The 23490-nt window shown below is 42.8% G+C and overlaps 1 protein-coding gene across 6 annotated transcripts in view; it reads left to right on the top strand.

Annotated features, from left to right (window-relative positions):
- Positions 1-23490, top strand: part of pde10a (phosphodiesterase 10A) — a 97573-nt gene that overhangs the window by 56029 nt on the left and 18054 nt on the right. For all 6 annotated transcript variants that reach the window (XM_034292187.1, XM_034292186.1, XM_034292188.1 and 3 more), the window contains 8 exons: positions 10745-10776; positions 16135-16255; positions 17595-17644; positions 18064-18204; positions 20248-20403; positions 20999-21049; positions 22582-22640; positions 22746-22797. In XM_034292187.1, coding sequence (XP_034148078.1) covers positions 10745-10776; positions 16135-16255; positions 17595-17644; positions 18064-18204; positions 20248-20403; positions 20999-21049; positions 22582-22640; positions 22746-22797 — 662 coding nt within the window. The remainder of the gene's footprint in view (positions 1-10744; positions 10777-16134; positions 16256-17594; positions 17645-18063; positions 18205-20247; positions 20404-20998; positions 21050-22581; positions 22641-22745; positions 22798-23490) is intronic.

Genomic DNA, 23490 nt, shown 5'->3' with positions numbered 1-23490 from the left:
CATTGACGCAACTGCCATGTGATTGGTTGATTAGATAATTGCATTAATGAGAAATTGAACAGGTGTTCCTAATAATCCTTTAGGTGAGTGTATGTATTTAATAAATGCTGATAATAATGTCCTGGATATTTTGAAGTTGATAAATAAGAAAAGTATATTAAAATATAAAACACGTATACCTCCAAACTGCTTTAGAGCGAGTAGTGAGGTAGACAGAACAAAATGGTGGTGAGACAGGCTGCAGTGCAGGAGGAGAACAACCGGATGAAAGCAGACAGAAAGGCTACCCAAGTATGTGGACAGTAAAACAGCACTAGCACTTTAAAAAAGAGAATCCCTGGCTTGTAGTAAATGGGGACCTGATTGGTTGTGCAACATGCCACAAGATTACATCCCCTGGTGCACTAAAGAAAATGGGGATGTGGTTGTCAAAAGAGTTTCACCAAGGTAACCTACAGTTGTAATGGTGACCACCAGTACCAGTTGACCACCAGTAATGGTGACCTCCAGTACCAGTTGAAATGTTTACAAAGTAAGATAGATAAACCCAGCAAATTACAAAGCCAGCTGAAAGCAGATACAATCACCAGAACGAGGTGTCCAATTGAAGGCTTAATTAGTAAACAAGTAGAAGGGTATAGGGAGAAGACTGACACTGCATACTCCATTGCAAAAAACAATAGACCGTACTCAGGCTACCAGGAGTTGGTGGTTCTCCACAAGCAATATGGCCTTGACATGGGAACTGCTCTGCACTCCAGATACACAGCAGCAAGTATCATTGGTCACAAAGCAAAAGATGAGAAAGAAAATAGTGGAACACATAATTACCCAAAATGAGAAATGTAGTGTTCTTATTGATGATTTTTCTTCACCTGGTTGAACTTGAAAGCCAATCTGCTGAGCAAATAACAACTAGGTTACTGTCCTGCCCACACAAATATGGACAGAATGAAAAACTTTTAAAGGAAACCTTCATAGCTTTTGCTTGTGATGGTGTAAGTGTTCCCGGGTAGCTACCCAGCAGAAACCTTCCACCACAAGTGCCCAAACTGGCTGAGCGGCCACAAGAAGGCTGAAGCCCTGGATGCTTCAGAGAATAAAAAAATGTCATGGCATCTCTTTAAAAGCTATTGTGAGAGTGAAGCAGATTGATTCAACCCACTTCCTTGAATCCCTCATCAAGAACATGGAGAAAAGCTTATTTACAACTGCATCAAGTTTATCACCTGATAATCCCTGAATATACTGTATGTGCACTTGCTTGTTTTAGGACCTGCAAACTGGCCTGAGACCTTATATGACCTTTATGGTGAGAATTGCATCAAACAACTCCCACATCAGTTTACACTTGACACAAGAAGTGTTGTCGAGGGGTTTAGCATTATAAACAGGACACCGGAGTCAAACCAGATCGATTGGCCCCACTGACCAAGATCATGAACCCAATACCTCTGAGCGAGGATGTGAACGGATGCTACCATCAGCCCTCCACAGGGGCGATCTCCTGATGAGGAATGTTTCTGCTCTAATGTTTGTCAGCCTGAATGGCCCTCTATTGCAAAAATGGATCCCAGAAGAGTTTGTCTCGGTTGTTAAAAACACAGGGGAGCCTCTAACACGAGGTCACGCACATGTCAAACACCTCCGGATGTGGACAAAGAGGCACTCTGGGCCTTGTTGTCGAAATGAGGAACTAATGGTTGCTTTTGTCATTGCCATTGAGATCTTTGTTTAAAACACACACACACACACGTGCAGACAAGAATGTGGCCAACATACCGACTTCAGTTAGTCAAAATTAGTGGTTATATTTGGTTTTCTAGCAGGTGTTCAGCCAAAGAGGTCCGCAAGCAAATGTGATAAACTGGAAACATTAGTTGTCACGTGTTTCATGTGTAGCAGTTATGTGTTGTACATTAATACATTGTTTCATCATTATATTGTTTCCACACGGGTGCTCTTTAGTGCTTCAAAATAGCTCAAGTCAGATAATTATTAATGTAAATACAAATATTTTAATATAAACATATGTTTTGGTGGAGTTCAGTCCAGATGTTTGTTTTTTTCCAGATTAATAACCTGATTAATTACGGACACTAGGCCTTCCTTCTTAGTAGACCTGCGTCAAATGCAATAACTGAAGCCGTTTAAAAATGTAATACCTTTTCAATTATATTGATGAATGATTTGTAGTATCAAAATTATCCAGAGAATTTCATAGTTTACCCACCTTTTCTTCTTTACCACCACATCACTGGTTAACCCACCTTTTCTTCTTTACCACCACATCACTGGTTAACCCACCTTTTCTTCTTTACCACCACATCACTGGTTAACCCACCTTTTCTTCTTTACCACCACATCACTGGTTAACCCACCTGGTAACGTTACATATTTGATGATGATGAGGGATAGAGGGGAGAGAGATTGAAGGAGGAAGAGAGATTTGTGATTTTCCAGGGACTTTTCAGTGCAGTGTTACGTAACATGATACTTCCTGAACTGTGTGTTCTAGTTTGATATAGTGTGTAATTGTGTGTATTGTGTGTATTGTGTGTATAGTGTGTATTGTGTGTATTGCAAGTCTGGTGATTCCACATGTATTCCAATTCAGTGCTAAGATTTCATTGCCACAGACACAGTGCTTACCATATTTCAGTTACAATATAAAAATATATATTATATCAGATATTGATGTATAATAATTGCCAGCCAGTATAAATTAACGTTGCAGTAATGTTGGTACTGGACCATATATGGTCAAAACAATTACTAAGATATGCAACTGTATCCAATTCTTCCGTCATCACATTTAGTACCGGTACGATGAAAGACAGACATTTCATCCCTCTGTCACTATCAGTCTTTATTTCTCTCTCTCTCTTTCACACACACACACATACACACGTACACACACACACACACACACACACTTGCACAGTCACGTGTGTGTGTGTGTGATTAACTTTAACCCCCAGGCACATCTCTGACGTCAGAGGCCCCCCTCCCCCATTACTCCCTTTACTCTGTCTTTGTCTCTTCTCATTCCTCTCTCCTCTCTGACTTTCTCTCTCCTGTCTGTCTTTCTCTCCTCTCTGACTTTCTCTCTCCTGTCTGTCTTTCTCTCCTGTCTGTCTTTCTCTCTCCTGTCTGTCTTTCTCTCTCCTGTCTGTCTTTCTCTCCTCTGTCTTTCTCTCTCGTCGTTTCTCTCTCCTATCTGCTTTTCTCTTCTCTCTGTGTCTCTCCTCTCTGTGTGTCTCCTCCTTCCTCTCTCCTCTGTCTTTGTCTCTCCTCATTCCTCTCTCCTGTCTGTCTTTGTCTCTCCTCATTCCTCTCTCCTCTCTGACTTTCTCTCTCTTGTCTGTCTTTCTCTCCTCTGTCTTTCTCTCTCGTCGTTTCTCTCTCCTATCTGCTTTTCTCTTCTCTCTGTGTCTCTCCTCTCTGTGTGTCTCCTCTCTCCTCTCTGTCTGTCTCTCCTCCTTCTTCTCTCCTCTCTGTCTGTCTCCTCTCTGTCTTTCTTTCCTCTTTATCTCTCTCTTTGTGTCTTTTTCTTTCCTTCCATGGAGCCCTTTGGCCCTGTTTACCTAACACAACACACTGCCATGGGCTCATTAATAAATCCCAAACCAAACTAAACCTGCAGAGACCCTACAGTGAGACACACACACATTTATTTCTATCCTTGTGAGGACCAGAAAACCAGATATCCATGTTCCCCATCCCTAAACAGTAACGTAACCCCAACCTGACCCTAACTGTAACCTCAATAACCTTACCTTTATGCCTGAACTTAACCTATGTCTAACAGCTACCCTAAACCTAACCCCTAATGCTTAAACTTAAACGAAACACCAATTGTAACACAATGCCCAATCGTAAGTTATAAACTACATCTAACCTCCAGGTCGGAAAAAGTATTTTTCCAAGTGGGGGATTATTTGTCAGGTTCTACTATCTTTGCAGGGACATCTGGTTTGTTAGACCTGGATTCCACACACACGATTTAAATACTTGTCATTCACAAATATGCTCCATCTTTAGGCAACCTTGCCTTTCTTCTGTATGGGGGTCCTGAGACCTAACCTTAAGCCATACATCCATGTTCACTATTCCCTAGCCCTAACCTCAAATCTTAACCTTTAATAACCTGACTTTACAGTAGGTCTAAAACTGAATGTAACCACAATTCCAATACTATGCCCAATTGTATGTTTTTTCCTAACCCTAAAACTAACCCTTCAGTTTTTTTAGTGACCTGCCAAAAAACCTTGTGGGGAGACTTTAGGTCCCCACATTTACACATGGACATGGATAAAACACACACACACAAACACACACACAAACACACACACACACACACACACAAACACACACACACACACACACAAACACACACACACACGCACCCTTAGTGTGACTACCAATCCAGACAGTCTGTCTGTTGCTCTGTGGCCTTGAAGATCCCAGCCAAAAACTGTCTGTTTCGGGCGTGTTTCGTTGTGTGTTTGAGAGAGAAAGACAAATAGTCTGAGAAATAATAGAGGAGTGACAGAAACCGAGACAGAAAACGAGAAAGCAATAACAGGAAAAAAAGACATATATAGAGAGAGAGAGACAGAGGGCAATATGCAATAATTCCTATATTTTTCCTAATATTTTTTGTTTCTTCTTTTGCCTCAACAGTTGATAATCAGAGATGAGACGGCAGTAAATGGAACTGATAGATGATTATAAATTGGGTGGCTGGAACCCTGAATGCTGATTTGCTGAAAACTACAGTACAGTATGTTTAGGACAAATTATATTTTTACTGTTGTAATTATATTGGCAACTAGTACTGGAACTCAGCACAGGTACGACTGAAACAGAATAGATTAATGCATAAACCTTAAGTTTGTCCAAAGAGTGTCTGATAAATGACTGAAATTTACATGACAATTACATTAAAGGAGTCTGCTAGCCTTGGGCTACTGGCAAAATGCTCCAAAATTGCCTGGCAGCAAGAGACATTTTGTTTTCTCAAATATCAAATGACACACGTTTGGGAACCGGTTCTGTTCGGTACTAGCCTGGTTGGCCAGGTTCTGTCCCTGTATTCTCTATCGATGTGTGTGAAGTTCACCGCTGTCTAGGGTACTAAATTCCTTTCTCATCTTTGTCATTGATTTGTACTAAGCTAACATATGGATTTTTTTTAAGATTAACATACCCGTAACCATTTAATTTAGAGTTTTAGCAACCCACAGTATGTCCTTGAAACATAATTCATAGTGAAATTGGCCTTTACTGCTATTATGATCAGTTGTTCTTGTGTTCCAGAGACTGAATTTAAGGAATATATTTCTGACTTTTTTATGACACTTCTAGAAACCTGTTGGCTTACATTGGCGTATTCACAAGAATCAGAATGCTACAGTAAAAGAAACACAGTTTTATACAGTTTTATTATTATTTTTACAGAGTGTGACAATTTATTAATTTTTTAGTCTAGACGAATTTTCCATGTAAACAGTGACAGATTGTTTTTTTAAAATGTGTTCTATGATTTTTTTGTCTTTAAAACGTTTCCCTGACAAAATATCCTCATTGGACTGCTGAACAGATTTACAATAATGGATAATAATGGACAACAATGGATACAAAACCAAATATGTTAAAATAAAAGTATTTTAAATACAAATGTCTCAATACCATTTAGAAACCAAAGGTTTTGGAAATCCAGGACCACATCCTCTCTGTCCAACTGTGAAACCATTTCAGTTCAGGTTCTGCTCCAGCTGTTCTCCATTGAGAGTTCTCCTTTTCCCTTGTTTTTGACGTCATCACTGCCACAATCCTGGCCAGTATACACACACACACATGCTTGTTTTAGTAAATGTGAGAACTTTTTTGGGACCAAAATGTATTTCCATTAGATATTCTATTTTCTCTAACCCTAACCTTAACCCTTATCTAAGCCCTATCCTTAAGCACCAAAACCTAACCCTAACCCTTAATGTCTACGCTTAGCCCTAATTCCGATCATAAATAGCATTGTTGTCGCATGGTCGAGTACTGCTCCATCCAGTTGGAGTACTGCTCTCTCCATGTGGAGAACTGCTCTTTCCATGTGGAGAACTGCTCTTTCCATGTGGAGAACTGCTCTCTCCATGTGGAGTACTGCTCCGTCCAGGTGGAGTAGTGCTCCGTCCAGGTGGAGTACTGCTCCATCCAGGGGGAGTACTGCTCCGTCCAGGTGGAGAAATGCTCCATCCAGATGTTATGTTCTTATGTGACCTGAAAGCAGTGTTAATGGGCTGACTGTGAATCCTCTAAGAGTCTCTGGGTTTGGGTCAGTAATTCAGTAGTCTACAGGACTGACTGAATCATCTGAGAGTCTCTTGGTTTGTGTCAGTAATACAGTAGTCTACAGGACGGACTGAATCCTCTGAGAGTCTCTGGGTTTGGGTCAGTAATACAGTAGTCTACAGGACTGACTGAATCGTCTGAGAAATTCTGGGTTGGGGTCAATAATCCACTGTACTGACTGTCTTCATTAAATATCATGATTCTGTGTGGGGAGATATGTACTGAACCAAAATGCTAAGGCAGCATGAAGAAATGTAACAGATTATTCTGAATTACTGCCTGGAACTGTTGAAACTGGGATTTATACCTGGAGAGCCCTCTCCTCCAGCATCCCAGTGGCCATCAAAGTTCAGCATTCACCCCCTGACATCTGTTACAAAGCTGAACTACAATCCCTGAGACAGTTTCTGACAGTTTCTGCTGAAATTTCTTCAGTAAAAAATATTTGGTTGTGCAAATCCAGTTTGATGAGTCGTTAGAGTGGCTCGGACAATCCCACAGCTGTAGGAGACACCCGTTGAGGTCTCGGTTTGATGATTCGTCAGATTGGCTCGGACAATCCCACAGCTGTAGGAGACACCCGTTGAGGTCTCGGTTTGATGATTCGTCAGATTGGCTCGGACAATCCCACAGCTGTAGGAGACACCCGTTGAGGTCTCGGTTTGATGATTCGTCAGATTGGCTCGGACAATCCCACAGCTGTAGGAGACACCCGTTGAGGTCTCGGTTTGATGATTCGTCAGATTGGCTCGGACAATCCCACAGCTGTAGGAGACACCCGTTGAGGTCTCGGTTTGATGATTCGTCAGATTGGCTCGGACAATCCCACTGCTGTAGGAGACACCCGTTGAGGTCTCGGTTTGATGATTCGTCTGATTGGCTCGGACAATTTTTGGGGAAATTAATATTACATTTTCTGGCAAAAGCTTTAGTGGACAGTCATGCACTCATTAGGGCAAGGGAACTCTTCGGTGTGGCCTTTTATTGTCCCCAGCACAAATAAACAGCAGCTCCCTGAAAGAAGGATGGATTTTCTGTCACTAACAGGCATGTAAACTAATTTTAAATTGGTTGACTCCTAGACCGGTAGACTTCTAGTCTGGTTGACTTCTGGACTGCAAGACTTCTATAGTCTGTGTAACCAATCACCATGAGATGCATGTGCATGTTATGGTGCAGGCCTTAACTAAGACAAGGATCCAGGAAATGCTCAAATAAAAAGATTGAACAAAAATATTTTACACTTATTTTATAACAGCACTGGTCATTCACTGTATTTCATGGCACCTCTAGTCTCTCCAGTCTCTCTCCCATCTCTTTTCCTGGGAGAGTACTGAAGAGACTTATCTATAGCCTCACAGATTATGCAATGATCCACTGGTTTGAGGAGAGTGATCAACCCCAGGTGTGTTGGCCTGGGGACCAAATGAGTTCTGCAGGTCAGGGCTTTGTCTCCACCTGCTGGCCACATAGCATCCCTCTGTTGGGACATGGCATCTGGTAGGCTTCTAAACTGGTAGACTAGTACTTTGTTAGACTTGTAGACTGCTAGACCTCTAGACTGGTAGACTAGTACTTTAGAAGACTTCTAGACAGACTGGTAGACCTTTAGACTTGTAGACCTTTAGACTTGTAGACATTTAGACTAGTAGACTTCAAGTCTTGTAGACTTCTAGACTGGTAGACTTCTAGACTGGTAGACTTCTAGGCTGGTAGACTTCTAGGCTGGTAGACTTCTAGGCTGGTAGACTTCTAGGCTGGTAAACTTCTAGACTGGTAGACTTCTATTCTGGTAGACTTTTAGACTGGTAGACTTCTAGACTGGGAGATTTCTACTCTGGTAGAATTCTAGACTGGTAGTCTGGTAGACTTCTAGAATGGTAGTCTGGTAGACTTCTAGACTGACGTCTTGTTTGGTAGACTTTTAGACTGGCTGGCTGTGTAGACTGCTGATCTTGTTGTGTCAGCTCTGTTTACCCACAAAGACAATGAGTTGCCTGTGAAGAAGAACCAAATTACCCACTGAGCTGGTCTGAGGGCATGTGTTTTTTCAAGTCCATTTACCAGTCAGGCTTACCACGACCACCCTTGACACATGCACATCATATAAAACACATACACACACATCACACAAAACACATATACACACATCACACAAAACACATATACACACATCACACAAAACACATACACACACATCACACAAAACACATAAACGCACATCACACAAAACACATACACGCACATCACACAAAACACATACACGCACATTACACAAAATACATACGCATCACAGAAAACACATACACACACATCACACCAGACACAGACTCACATCACACAAAACTCACAGAGGGCCTTTACAACCAATCAAATGGCTACTTGACCCTAAATGTTGTATGGGAACCAGTGTGTGTATGTGATCACAGATCCGTAGACCAGTGTGATCCCGCAGAGGTACGCTGATGCGATCACAGAGAAGTAGGCTGATGTGATCACAGAGAGGTAGGCTGATGTGATCACAGAGAGGTAGGCTGATGCAATCACAGAGAGGTAGGCTGATGCGATCACAGAGAGGTAGGCTGATGTGATCACAGAGAGGTTGACTGGTATGATCACAGAGAAGTAGTCTTGTGTGATCACAGAGAAGTAGTCTTGTGTGATCACAGAGAAGTAGTCTTGTGTGATCCCAGTGAGATAGACTGGTCTGATCCCAGAGAGGTATCCACTCAGTAGAATAACGTGATATCTCTTAAACGCTATATAGCAGGGCGTTTATGAAGCAAACAATTGATTGGCATTAACAGAACTATGATGCACCCTAATGACTGGCAGTGGCTTGTAGGTTCTGTGTGCTTTTGAGGCTGAATCTTAACGGTTCTGTAACCCCGTGTAATAAACCAGTGTGTTACGAATGATCCACAGCTTTATTGCCTTAAAGATGAGCAAGGCTGCGTGTCTGTGTCTGAGTGGTTTGTGTTTGTGTGTCTGTTTACCCTTGTAACTCGGCCCAGGTCCATGTTGGGTTTGTGCCACGGGAAGGATGTGGCCCTGTTTGACGTCACTCAACAGGCCTAAGGGGTTCCCACTCACTTTTACATTTGAGTCATTTAGCAGACCCTGGGGTCCCGAGACACGTACATTAGTGAGTGCATACATTGTCATACTTTTTCCTTCTTTGTACACACACACACCGACACACACACACACACACACTCAGGCCTATTGCATTTAGCCTCTGTATTGAGGTCATTGTAAGTACTCAGTCTGAAATAGCTCCCTGGGCAAGGGTTGGAAAGCCAGCACACTGAAGGAATGTTTAAAACAACAAATATTACTCCCCCTCCTCTCTCTCTCTCACACACACACACACACACACACACACACACACACAGTACAGTACAGCTTGCTTTCTATATTCTCCACATGCATATTTATATGTATTAAATGTTTTCATTAATTTCTTAATGTGTTTAATGTTTTGTAATGTCTTGATGTTTTTTGGTTTTTATGTTTTTTATGTATTTTATGTTTTCAATCCCTTCATGATTTTTATGTCTTTAATGTATTTCATATTATTTATGTCTTCATGATTTTTATGTCTTTAATGTATTTCAAATTATTTATGCCTTCATGTTTTTAATGTCTTTAATGTATTTCATATTATTTATGCCTTCATGTTTTTAATGTCTTTAATGTATTTCATATTATTTATGTCTTCATGATTTTTACGTCTTTAATGTATTTCATATTATTTATGCCTTCATGTTTTTATGTCTTTAATGTGTTATTGTATTATTTTTTTTATATCCTAATGAATTGAATGTACTTCAAGTTTTCATATTTGCAATATCTTAGAAGTTTTTATAGTACTGAATTTTGATGAGGTGGAAAAGTTCTTTTGAACCCAGATTCAGTTCCATCATATACTTTAAGCATTTCAGATTTTAAAGGGAATCTTTCCTCTTTCAAAGAGATCAATATTTACCAGCCTCCTGGCATGTTGGCTCAATCAGAAAGGGCCATTTAAAGCTGGTGTGTGTGGGACCCGCTGGGATGGGGTTGAATCCCATTTATTCAATAGACAGTTAAGTTAATTTTAGGGAACGTCATAAAATATCAAGGGTTGCGTAGAACATTCAGATCTCGGGTTTCATTGACGTCGTTATTCAAAATCCCCACATGTTCGGCGTTGTCCTTTATAGTGTTTTATTCCCTTCAGTGAGGGGACTGTTGTCATGGTACACACTAAGCAGTCGCTGTGTTGTCAGCATTATATTTGTATTTTATTGTATATTATTAGGTATTGTATTGGCCAGTGGTTTTCTCAACAGACTCCATTGAGTATGTGTAGTACTGTAGTGTGACAGCTTGTTTTGTCTTCTTCTTTCAGACAACACATCGACCCCTAAAGAAGGCAGCAGGGTAAGAGTTGTATTCTATTGGTGTGTGTGTGTGCGTGCGTGTGTGTGTGTGTGTGCTTTTGTCTGGCTGTTTCTTTGTTTTGTATCGTATCCAACTGGTTAGGTGGTATCCTTAAGTTCTCGCTCCAACGTATCCCGTTATTTGGTGGTCATTTAATTTATAGTCATGTGATGGTACCTGCAGGTGAACTTAGAGAAACCTGTTTTCACCTTGGAAAACTGAAATGCAGATTCCTGTGAGACGGTGAGGCATAGAAAGGTGAATCTTGGCACAGTCGGAAATGGCCCCGGTTCACAGTGCTGTAGTGCAGAGTGGCTGCGGACCAGAGTGAAGAAGGGTTTATGGCTTCTAAAAGTGTTGAATAAAAAGTGTTACCAGTGTTGAATAAATAACAACATGGACTCACACATCAAAACAGCATCTCTTTGATGTTTTTTTAGTCATGGTTTTTAACTATGCTGAAACTTCACAATCACGAGTAGAAGAAGCAGCGTATATAGCTTTTTTGTTGGTCAGGGGTTTTGATTGGCTGGCAGTATGCAGGCTTATATTGTAGGTCAGGTGTTGTGGGCCTCTAAAAATACTTCAATAATGGAATATCAGTTGTGGTTTACAGGCAGTGTACAAATTATTATAATTATTTTGCCGCCACCCCCCCCAACAATGTATTATATACAAAACTGGCCAGCGGCTGAATCTAGCAGCTAATCCTTTGCGAAGTTGAACCAAATTTTTCCTATGAGTAGGTGGAGGATGTATTTTTAGCAGGGCAGACATTAATCCAACAAACACAGGAAATTATGTGGATCATAAATAGTACCATTGTTTTGTATGTGTTGATATTTTCTTCTTTAGGGCAAATCAAGTCTGACAGGACTGTATCCACAGTCTCTTCAACACAACTGTCTCAGAAATACCCAAACTACAGTATCATGGACAGACAAACCTACAGGGCTCAGGTACCAGGGGGGCTGTAAAGGCGTCAGGTCCCAGGGGGGCTGTAAAGACGTCAGGTCCTAGGGGGGCTGCAAAGGCGTCAGGTCCCAGGGGGGCTGTAAAGGCCTCAGGTACCAGAGAGGCTGTTAAGGCCTCAGGTCCCAGGGGGGCTGTAAAGGCCTCAGGTCCCATGGGGGCTGTAAAGGCCTCAGGTCCCAGGGGGGCTGTAAAGGCCTCAGGTCCCATGGGGGCTGTAAAGGCCTCAGGTCCCAGGGGGGCTGTAAAGGCCTCAGGTCCCATGGGGGCTGTAAAGGCCTCAGGTCCCAGGGGGGCTGTAAAGTCCTCAGGTCCCAGGGGGGCTGTAAAGGCCTCAGGTACCAGAGAGGCTGTTAAGGCCTCAGGTCCCAGGGGGGCTGTAAAGGCCTCAGGTACCAGAGAGGCTGTTAAGGCCTCAGGTCCCAGGGGGGCTGTAAAGGCCTCAGGTCCCATGGGGGCTGTAAAGGCCTCAGGTCCCAGGGGGGCTGTAAAGGCCTCAGGTCCCAGGGGGGCTGTAAAGACCTCAGGTCCCAGGGGGGCTGTAAAGGCCTCAGGTCCCAGGGGGGCTGTAAAGGCCTCAGGTACCAGGGGGGCTGTAAAGGCCTCAGGTCCCAGGGGGGCGGTAAAGGCCTCAGGTCCCAGGGGGGCTGTAAAGACCTCAGGTCCCAGGGGGGCTGTAAAGGCCTCAGGTCCCAGGGGGGCTGTAAAGGCCTCAGGTACCAGGGGGGCTGTAAAGGCCTCAGGTCCCAGGGGGGCTGTAAAGGCCTCAGGTCCCATGGGGGCTGTAAAGGCCTCAGGTCCCAGGGGGGCTGTAAAGGCCTCAGGTCCCAGGGGGGCTGTAAAGACCTCAGGTCCCAGGGGGGCTGTAAAGGCCTCAGGTACCAGGAAAACCTGGTCTAAGGGGAATATGTAACTTAGTGTGCATGGAGCTATGTTACCCAATCTCATATGATGTCATATGATGTTACCCAATCTCATATGATGTCATATGATGTTACCCAATCTCATATGATGTAACTTTGCTTTAGGGTACATTACAATGTGCTATTAAACATAAACATGTTATAACATGTAACATGTTTTACAAACTCTAATATTTTTACCAATGCTACTAATATCTTACAAATTTACAAAAAATTATGATGCGTTATAAATTACATTTAACATCTGATATGGTACAGATTAGATTTAGGGTTAAGCCTCTGAGACAGACCTGAACGTGGAGCGAAGAGAGGGACATGAGAGGGAGGGAGGGAGGGATGGCAGAGGGAACAGAGAGGTGTTGAATTGAGGGCAAAATAAAGAGGACTGGAAGTGGATTTATTTCACTTGCTTTGGCAATGTAAGCAATGTTTTTACATGCCACGAAGCCCCTATTTAATTTAATTTAGAGAGAGAGGAAGAGAGGCGGTCAGTGCAACCCTTCAGTGCATCGTACTTTCATCTGCACAGGACAGAAGACAGGAGGGGTTGCTCTCTCTCTGTCCTTCTGTATTGTCTACTTCTGACCTATATCTTCAGGTTCTGACCTATCTCACTCTCTCTCTCTCTGTCTCTCTTGTCTCTCTCTGTCCCTCACTCCCTCTCTCTATGCATCTGTCTAGCTAGCTCCCTGCAAACCATGGAGCTAGACTCACTCTGGTCTCGCTGTGCAGAAGAGAGGCTACCAAACCTACAGATGTATTTTGTTAAAACAACACAAATGCGTGAACACCAGGCCCTCACAGCATATGGGATGAAATCCTCAAACACGACTGAGCTGCAGGACGCATGTCAATGGGAAAACCGCTGTTTTACAGACCCTTCCTGCCCAACTATCATCACACCGAAACATAAAGTTCCTCAAACTCATCTGAGATGTGGACAGCACATTCAGTGGCCACATCTTTAGGTACACGTGCTTGTTAACGCAAATAGCCGATCCAGCATCTCTGGAACAGCTGAGATTTTTTAGATTTTTTAAAACTCTAGGCTTTACAGAGAAACTCAAACAAACTAAAAAAAACATCCACTGAATGGTAGTTCTGGGGGTGAAAACACCTCGTTAATGAGAGAGGTCAGAGAAGCATGGCCAGACTTATTCAGGGTGACAGAAAGACAGCAAATACTCAAATATCCAGTCTCTACAAAACGGGTATATTGGAAAGACACTTCTGAACTCACCCTATGTTGAACCTTGAAGTGGATGAAGACCATGCTAGGTTCCCCTCCTGTCAGCTAAGAACAGGAAGGAAGATGAGACTTCAGTAGGCAAGTGATCACAACAACTAGACAATTGAAGATTGGAAAGACATTGGATCAATCAATCAATCAGATTTATTTATAAAGGGGTGTGGTGTTAGGGGGTGTCAGCAGAGTGACAGTTGGAATCGTCAGGTATCGTCTTGATCTGCAACACAACCAGGAGGACATTGGACAGGGACAGCAACGAGTCTTTCAAGCCTGGTACTCCGGAGGTGTGGGCCAAGACCTCATGTCCTCCTGGGTTTTAACAGAGCCGGAGACAAAGAACATTTAGAGAGTGCATTCCTTAGACTTACAGGATTTACAGTGGAGAAGGAGAACTGCCCCTGCTCTCCTTGGCACCATAATATTGAGCGTAAGACCTTGGGACTGAGACGGGGGTCCGGTGACACTGTGGTCCTGGATGCTCTGACACATCTCGATTTCCGCTGCGACATGCAAATGGCAGGGCCAGAACTTGGCGTAAACCACAAGAACCCATGGATCCACCCTGCCTGATGTCATCGGTCCAGGCTGATGGAGGTGCACTGCTTTGGGGAAAGTTTTCCTGGCACTCATTAGGAACCTTAGTACCAAATGAGCATCATTAGAACGGTATGTCCGTTCTCAAACAGACACTTCCAACTGAGCATCATTAGAACGGTCTGTCCGTTTTCAAACAGACACTTCCAGCAGGACAGTGAGCCATGTCACAAAGCATCCTGTAATGTGGAGAGACCCAGACAACAGGCAGAAGGTTTTACGGTCAAGGAGGGCTTCTTACGGGCATTTCGTAGGTTCTGCGGCTTCTCCTCACCTCCCGTCCTAGCCCCAGTTTTTCTCCATCCTTGGCTCCTGTGTTGCTCGGGCCGGGCATCGGTGAGGGCAGCAGGGGTTGCGTTTGCCCTTCCCTCTGGAGCCTCCTCTTTATCCACTCCAGCTCTCCTGACTTCACCCGACGCATCTCTGGTTTCTTCTGCTTCTCTTCTAGAATCTCCTACTCCATCGGCCCCCCCCCCCCCAGGCAGCTCCTTGGGAGCCTACTTATACCTCCCTTGAGGAGGGCCTGATGGGAGGTGGGTGTACAGGGATGGGGGTGGTCATGCTGGCTGCCGCCGGTAGGTTCCAGAAGGAACCTTCTGGAATTTGAGAAGTGGTGTTTCCCTTGACCTCAAACAGAAAGCTCAGCAAGCCAGGTGCCTACCACAGTAAGAGGCAGCTCACCTGTTCTCACATGGTAAAAGTGGGTCCATGTGGAGAATGTCTGGTAACCTCTGCTTCACAGCTGATACAACCTAGCTCAGCGTCAGAAGGACCCTGTAGTTTTGTTCTATGTCAAGTCAAACAGCGCTGGCCTACCTAGCTGCCTGCCTATCGCTGCCATCTGCTCTGTTCTGAGGTGTTCCTCAAACCTCTCCCATGGATCCATAGCATGTACTAGATCTATTCCAAAGGTAGGACACCAGAAACAGCGTGTCTACTGATTATTTACCCCCCCTGACCTATGGATTCAGGTGAGTTAGTTCCGGGCTACAGCCCAATTGTGGGACGTCTGGAGGTTTCCCAGGAGAGGTTTGAGGACCACTGTTTTAGAGAAAGGTTGGCCTGCACTCTCCATGCTCACTAACACCAGCAAACTGACCATCCACTCACTCAGTCTTATGGTCCTAAAGCCAGCCCCCTGAAACGACTGAATTTAGTTAATATATGGTTTAATAGAATGAGTTGTGTTGTGTTTGTCAGTACCAGGACAGTAACATGTGGTTTATTAATATGATATGTCTTGTGTTTGTCAGTACCAAGACAGTAACATCTGGTTTATTAATTTGATATGTCTTGTGTTTGTCAGTACCAGGACAGTAACATGTTTTAATAGTGTGATTTGTCTTGTGTTTGTCAGTACCAAGACAGTAACATGTGGTTTAATAGTGTGATATGTCTTGTGTTTGTCAGTACCAGGACAGTAACATGTGGTTTAATAATTTGATATGTTTTGTGTTTGTCAGTACCAGGACAGTAACATGTGGTTTAATAGTTTGATATGTCTTGTGTTTGTCAGTACCAGGACAGTAACATGTGGTTTAATAGTTTGATATGTCTTGTGTTTGTCAGTACCAGGACAGTAACATGTTTTAATAGTGGGATATGTCTTGTGTTTGTCAGTACCAGGACAGTAACATGCAGGGGGTCGTCTATGAACTCAACAGTTATTTGGAACAGCGTCTGGACAGCGGAGAAGATCACAAACTTTTACTCTACGAATTGTGCCGAATTATCAACACAGGTTAGTGACACACAGACACATTTTACTATTTACTATTGTGGACCAGCAATGTAGATACATTACATTTTGTATCTAACCCTCACCCCTAAACCCCTCACCTTAAGCTTAATTCCAACCCCCCTCACACACACACATACAGTATATACACACAGACCAACACAGAGTGACCGAGTGAGGGACCAGCAGCCACAGACTGCTCAGAATATATTGAAAATCCTTCAAGAATGTTGGAAATGCATTTCAGGTGACTACCTCATGAAGCTGGTTGAGAGAATGCATAGAGGGCGCAGAGCTGTCATCAAGGCAAATGGTGGCTACTCTGAAATGTGAAATGTGTCTTAACAACATGAGATGTATCTTGAACACATTTTTGGTTGCTACATTATTCCATATGTGTTATTTCATAGTTTTGAGGTCTTCACTATTATTCTACAATGTGGAAAATTGTAGAAAAAATGAAGAAATACCCATGAATGAGTAGATGTGTCCAAACTTACGACTGTTACTGTATTTTAAAGCTTACATACCTTCTGGGACCTAATGACCAGTTTGGTACTGTCTCTTTTCGTGGCAGGGCTTTGTGTGTGTGTGTGTGTGTGTGTGTGTGATTTGGACAAAGCTCTGTCCCAGTACCCTGATGAAGCATTGGAAGATCAGATGTGACAGGCTGCACGGCTCACCCTGCGCTCCTCCAAGACACACAAACACACACACAATGACACACACAAACACACACACACAATGGCACTCACAAACACACACACACAATGGCACTCACAAACACACACACGATGGCACTCACAAACACACACACAATGACACACACAAACACACACACAAACACACACACAATGACACACACAAACACACACACAATGACACACAATGACACACACAAACACACACACAAACACACAAACACACACACAATGACACACAAACACACACACACAATGACACACACAAACACACACACAATGACACACAAACACACACACACAATGGCACTCACAAACACACACACAATGACACACACAAACACACACACAATGACACACACAAACACACACACAATGACACACACAAACACACACACAATGACACAGCCATACTCACACAAGCACACGTGCAAGCCTGCACGCACTCAAACACATATCACCCCATCTGTAGCTCCCTGTAAGTCAGTTGGTTGAACATTAGCAACACCAGGGTCCTTGTTTCAACTCCCACATGGGGCTGGAAACATTATGTATAATACTTTAACGTGTTCCTGTCACACTTGTCTTGTCTTTAATGTGTACACTCTGTAACTGTCGCACCTGTCTTGTCTTTCCAAAAGCAACGGGAGCGGACGGGTTTGCACTTTACTTCCTGGGAGAATGCAACAATGTAAGTTCCCTGGACCACGTAGTCTGCACATCCTTTCTGTTTGTCTCACGCTTTCTCAATCTGTCTCTCACTCACTCTCATTCTCTCTCTTTCTCTGTCTCTCACTAGCTGTTTGTCTCACGCTTTCTCAATCTGTCTCTCACTCACTCTCATTCTCTCTCTTTCTCTGTCTCTCTCTAGCTGTTTGTCTCACGCTTTCTCAATCTGTCTCTCACTCACTCTCATTCTCTCTCTTTCTCTGTCTCTCTCTAGCTGTTTGTCTCACGCTTTCTCAATCTGTCTCTCACTCACTCTCATTCTCTCTCTTTCTCTGTCTCTCTCTAGCTGTTTGTCTCACGCTTTCTCAATCTGTCTCTCACTCACTCTCGTTCCCTCTCTCACTCACTGTTGGTCTCTCTCTCTACCTGTTCCATCTTCAGAGTTTGTGTTTATTTAACCCAACGGCGAATCAGGAAGGTCCTCCGGCACTCACCCCAGCGGGCCCCATTTCCTTCGGGACCACCATCGCCGCTTATGTCGCCACAACACGCAAAACTCTGCTGGTAGATGACATCACAGGGGTGAGATTCAACATGTTGTATTCACACACTTTCGGTTTTGTATACAGATAGTGTCAGATTGATTTCAATTACTCATGACATTTCACCCCCGTGTGTGTGCAGGACCAGCTTTTCACAGAGAGCACAGGGGCAGGACTAAAACTTAATCTGTTTTTCTCATTGAAAATCACATTCTTGACCTTTAACCTAATGTTTAACACACTGCAAACTCTACACCAACCTAACAGCTACTATAACTTTGACCAGTAGAGTATTCAGTGGATTCCACTCAGTTCCTCCTGGACTTTTCTACTTAAAGGCCTTTCATAAATTATTTTGGTTGACACCAATCCTCCTTTGTCTGCTCGGCTCCTTTTCGGAAATTTGAGAAAGGGGAACGAGAATAAGAAACTTTTTCTCCTCTCGCGCGTCATCAAGCAAATTACTTTTTATACTGTGGAACCCAAAATGAATGTGGAATGTGGTACAAATGAATTACATTAACTGTTCAAGATATTTTGTAGACCAAAAGATAACCAGCATATGGTGTTCTTCACTATGGGAAACAACCATCATTGTTTAAAGGTGAATATCATAGAAGGGAGGACACCCCCGCTGGCTTAACAAATCTCCTCAGCAACCTGACCGCTTCTCAGAAATGGAATGGAAAGGGACATTAGTTTACAGTTTTTCACAATTGCTAAGACACATTTCTTGAAACCTTCACCCACTTTCATCTGTTCTCAAAATCAAACAATGCTTTCAGGTCAATATAGAAACACTACAGAACATTCATTAGACACTACAGAAATATTTTTTAAATAGTTAATGCATTTTGCAGTATAAAAGTATAATAATCACAACTTAGTTCAGTGAATATATTGACTTCTGTAAGTACTGCAAGTGAAACAGTATTGAATGTCTGCATGTTCAGCAGTGGCATAAAAATACAGTAGTCCACTGCAAAAGCCCAATGATCAAAGAAATCTCTAAATGAAAAGCACATTACAATAAATTCACAAATGTTGTGCAACTGCAAAATCAAAGTCAGTGAGAGATTCATTCTGCCTCAGCATCATGTCTTTGTGTGGCCAGAGGAGTCCGGCCAGAGGAGTCTGCTGAGTCCTCATCCACCACCTCTGACACATACTCTTCCTCCTCGTGCACCACCTCTGACACATACTCTTCCTCCTTGTCCATCACCTCTGACACATACTCTTCCTCCTTGTCCATCACCTCTCACATGTACTCTTCCTCCTCTGCCTCAGACCTGTGCCTCCTGTGTCCACTGAACTGAGTAATATTCTGGACAATTGGTTTGATCACATCATTAGAAACAAGTGTGAACTATTTTGAGTCACTTTGTGTAAATGATGACAACTGTGTTGTAGTCGTGTTTAACATTTGCCGCCTGTGTTTACCATTTTGCAGCACAAGTACATCACAGAGCGAAATGTGATTTAGTGATTAAGAATGTGTTTAGAGTTTTGCAAACAGAGTGTATGCAATTTGCAAATGGTGTTTAACTACCTGAATTTGTTGCCAAAATAGTGACTCATTCAAGAAATTGGTTCACGCCACTGAGAATTTGGTTCAGAGAATGGGGTTTAGTGTTTTCGCAATTCAGAAAAACTGTAATTGATTATAGGTCTTGGAGGACAGAAGAGGGCCTTTAGTTTAATTGACTGAAGGCAGGACATCAATTGAACCTTGCCAATTACTGTGACCGTGAGAGCTTGGGCAGAGCCATAGAGGCCATTTACAATTTGAAGTAGTCCATTTTCTTTTATTACAAGTGTTTGAGAAAACAACTTAGATGAAAAAAAAGTGTGCATCCTGCCACCTAGAGTATGTTGTTTAAAACGCTTTGAAGGTCATTTACTGCCATTTCAGCCTGATGACCCCGATGATGTAGTGTGGACCTTCCCTTACTCACAGGAAGTCCCATACAGCTGGGTACTTCAAAAAGCTTCAGTGCCATGCTAAATTAAGCTATTGGGCCCTAGGGTCCTCCAGCCAATTCTGATCTGTAACACCTGACCTCTAACCTCCCTCTGTATCTAGGACGAGCGGTTCCCCGAGGGCACAGGTCAACACTCAGGGATTGGTGTTCACTCTGTCCTGTGCCTCCCCATCCTCACAGCCATTGGTGACCTCATCGCTGTTCTGGAGCTGCATCGACACTGGGGTCACGAACCCTTCAACACCAGTCACCAAGAGGTATTAACACACACCCCTTCAATACCAGTCACCAAGAGGTATTAACACACACCCCTTCAACACCAGTTACCAGGAGGTATTAACACACACCCCTTCAATACCAGTTACCAGGAGATATAAACACACACCCATCCAACACCAGTTACCAGGAGATATAAACACACAGCCCTTCAACACCAGTTACCAGGAGATATAAACACACAGCCCTTCAACACCAGTTACCAGGAGATATAAACACACAGCCCTTCAACACCAGTTACCAGGAGATATAAACACACAGCCCTTCAACACCATTAGTTGGTTAATATTACACATATTCATATCATAGCCCAGGTTTATTTTTCTATTCATGAATATGCCTCCTGCCCTATACAAATGCCAGTAGCCTTCCTATACTTTGTTTTATAAATGTTTTACTTCATGCTTTTTATTTTACAACCCATCATGGGATGTTTGTGAGGCTTGATGTTTTAATCTGCCGGGTTGAAGACTAGCCAGCCAGCTCATTCTGGCACGTACACAAAAGTATTAATTCACAAGAATTATCCCAGTCAAATAAATACATACAGGATGTTTTTCTCCTCTTCTGCTAAAGGTTGCAACATCAAATTTAGCCTGGGCTTCTGTAGCTATTCATCAGGTACAGGTGAGCAATACATTATTTCTTTTTTTTCTCTGGAAATGTTTCCATTTGCCGTGTCGCTGGGATGTGATGTCATAACCCTGGTTATATGGTAATCGCAGCCACGGCTCTCAGCCTTCAGGATTCAATCCACCCATTTCTTGATGCACGTTCTATGTTTGAACTGTTTTTCAAAGATGTTTAAGATTAGCTCTAAAAATATTCATGGTGTGAAAGAAGTATCATAAATAAGAGACCCTGTGCTTTATCTGGAAAATACCATGGCTAACTCAACTCCCCCAGTGTGTCATAGAGCATTCCATACATAGAATACATTTGATGTAGTCTTGATAAATAGTGTGTGTACGTTAGAACTTCGCCTGCTATCAACACAACACACTACACAGAAACACTGCCAGAACACGTGGCTGAGTGTCTTTGCCCCTGTTCTGATCTCATGATGGTGTTTGTGTCAGACTGCGACCAGTTTAGCAGTGGGCCTGCCCCTAATCAGCCCTGCAGTCATACATTCAACACTTGCCCCCCCGGGGACATCATTATGACCTGTTGTTTTTACTCACATGAAGAGATGCTGCTGGTAGACATCCAGCACAACATCTTACAGTGTCCCAGTGAATCCAGGATCAAAGCAATGGTCCTCCACAGAGACACTATTGTCTCACATCAGTTAGTGAGACGGTGGTCTGCAATGGACCCTCTGTTGAAAGGGAGAGACTTAAGAGACGTACTGTCTCTCTCCTCGTCTATATATATATTACACTGTCTCCTAATCTCAACTCTCTTTCCTACATTCTTTCTCTCTCTGTTATCTTGCGATTGACATATAAACAAAGTGTTTGCATTACTTCATGAGTATATGTTTAAATCCCTGGGAAGGGATTTCAGCTAATGGGTGCAACAAAAACTGTGCAAAACAAATTGGTTTAACAGTCCTTATTACCATGTCAAGAGCTTATGGCCCCACACAGCTGGTGTAAATAAGTCTCTGGAAGTCAGGCTATAGAATACTTCTGTTCCAGTATGAAGAATATAGAGTGTAGGTTTTATCTTACATTTAAACACTTCACCTGTACAATGAGGTTAATTCGTCAAATAAAAAAATATTTTATAGACTACATTTTAATTTCATAGAAATTATTACATAATAGTTTTACAATGTACTTTATGTATAGCCCATTTTAAATATGTACTGTCCAGAAATATTTTACCTCTAGTTTTGATCGATTGTCAGACAATGGTATTTCAAACACAGTTATTGTATATTTAATGGAGCGAATGGATTGGAAAGAGTTATTTAAGTCATAACATTCATAATGAGTTTCAATTGTCAAATATGCAAATCGCCCTAACTATGTTGTTCATCAAGTTATTCTGATGATCAACCAGAGTGAATCAGTATTAAGAAACATGTTGATTGCAGTGAGAAATAACGCATGTTCTTGACAGGAGAAGTTAGCACAAAATGCAATCTTTCTTGCAGTAGGTTTAACCCTGAGGTTTTGTTATTTCAATTGTGCTTGTTTTTTAATACCCAGGTGAGCAGAGGCCTAGCAAAACAGACGGAGCTAAATGACTTCCTTCTAGATGTGTCAAAGTAAGTTCCACTTCTGTGTCGTGGTAGCGACAGGATTGGCATATTCACAGAAATAGTGAACCTTGGATTAAATTATATTATCATCCTCCTCTCTCTTTTCAACAGAACATACTTTGACAACATCGTGGCAATAGATTCTCTACTTGAACATATTATGGTAATTTTTCTATGTCAATATTATAATTACCCCCCCCCCCCGCCCCCCCAGATTGTGTTGAGCCCTTTCTGGTTTTGTAGAACGTGCATGAGTGTTTCTTCATTGTCACGTGACACTGGTCTCATCTCAGTTCATCATCCTGATTCATTTCCTGTTTTGTTTTTGTTTGTTTTCACCAGACTTCAATGTGACCTGACCTAGTAATGCCTTCCTAGTGTGTACAGTACAAAAATAATGAATATTTTTATTATTTTAGAATTTAATCTGTGGAGTGAGTCAGCCCTACCACATCACTGACCAAGTCACTGATATCAACAGGGGGGGGAGGTCCCTGAACCCCCTCCCCCCTCCTTACACCATTTTCCGACAAAGGAGGGCCCGGTCTCCCACCCCTCGGCCCTCCCGGCACAGTCTAACCACACATCCAGCTATCCCACGTTTCATTGACCCACGATGGTGAACAAAAACAGACTCACAGGAGTGCAAGAACAACACCGTCAGGGGAAACAACAACAGACACAACCAAATGAAACCAGCAAGGCCAACATGTCTGTCGTTATTTACGTGTGTGTGTGTGTGTGTGTGTTTGTTTTTGTGACTTGTCAGGACATTTTGTCCCCACAACTATACTAAAACCTGAACAAGGTGACTTGTGGGGACATTTTTCATGTCCCCACATTTCAAAAGTCATTT

The sequence above is a fragment of the Esox lucius genome, chromosome 5, assembly GCF_011004845.1.
Source record: "Esox lucius isolate fEsoLuc1 chromosome 5, fEsoLuc1.pri, whole genome shotgun sequence".
NCBI classification, from domain to species: Eukaryota; Metazoa; Chordata; class Actinopteri; order Esociformes; family Esocidae; genus Esox; species Esox lucius.
Note: the sequence above shows the minus strand (reverse complement) of the source record. Positions and strands in the feature narration are given on the sequence as shown.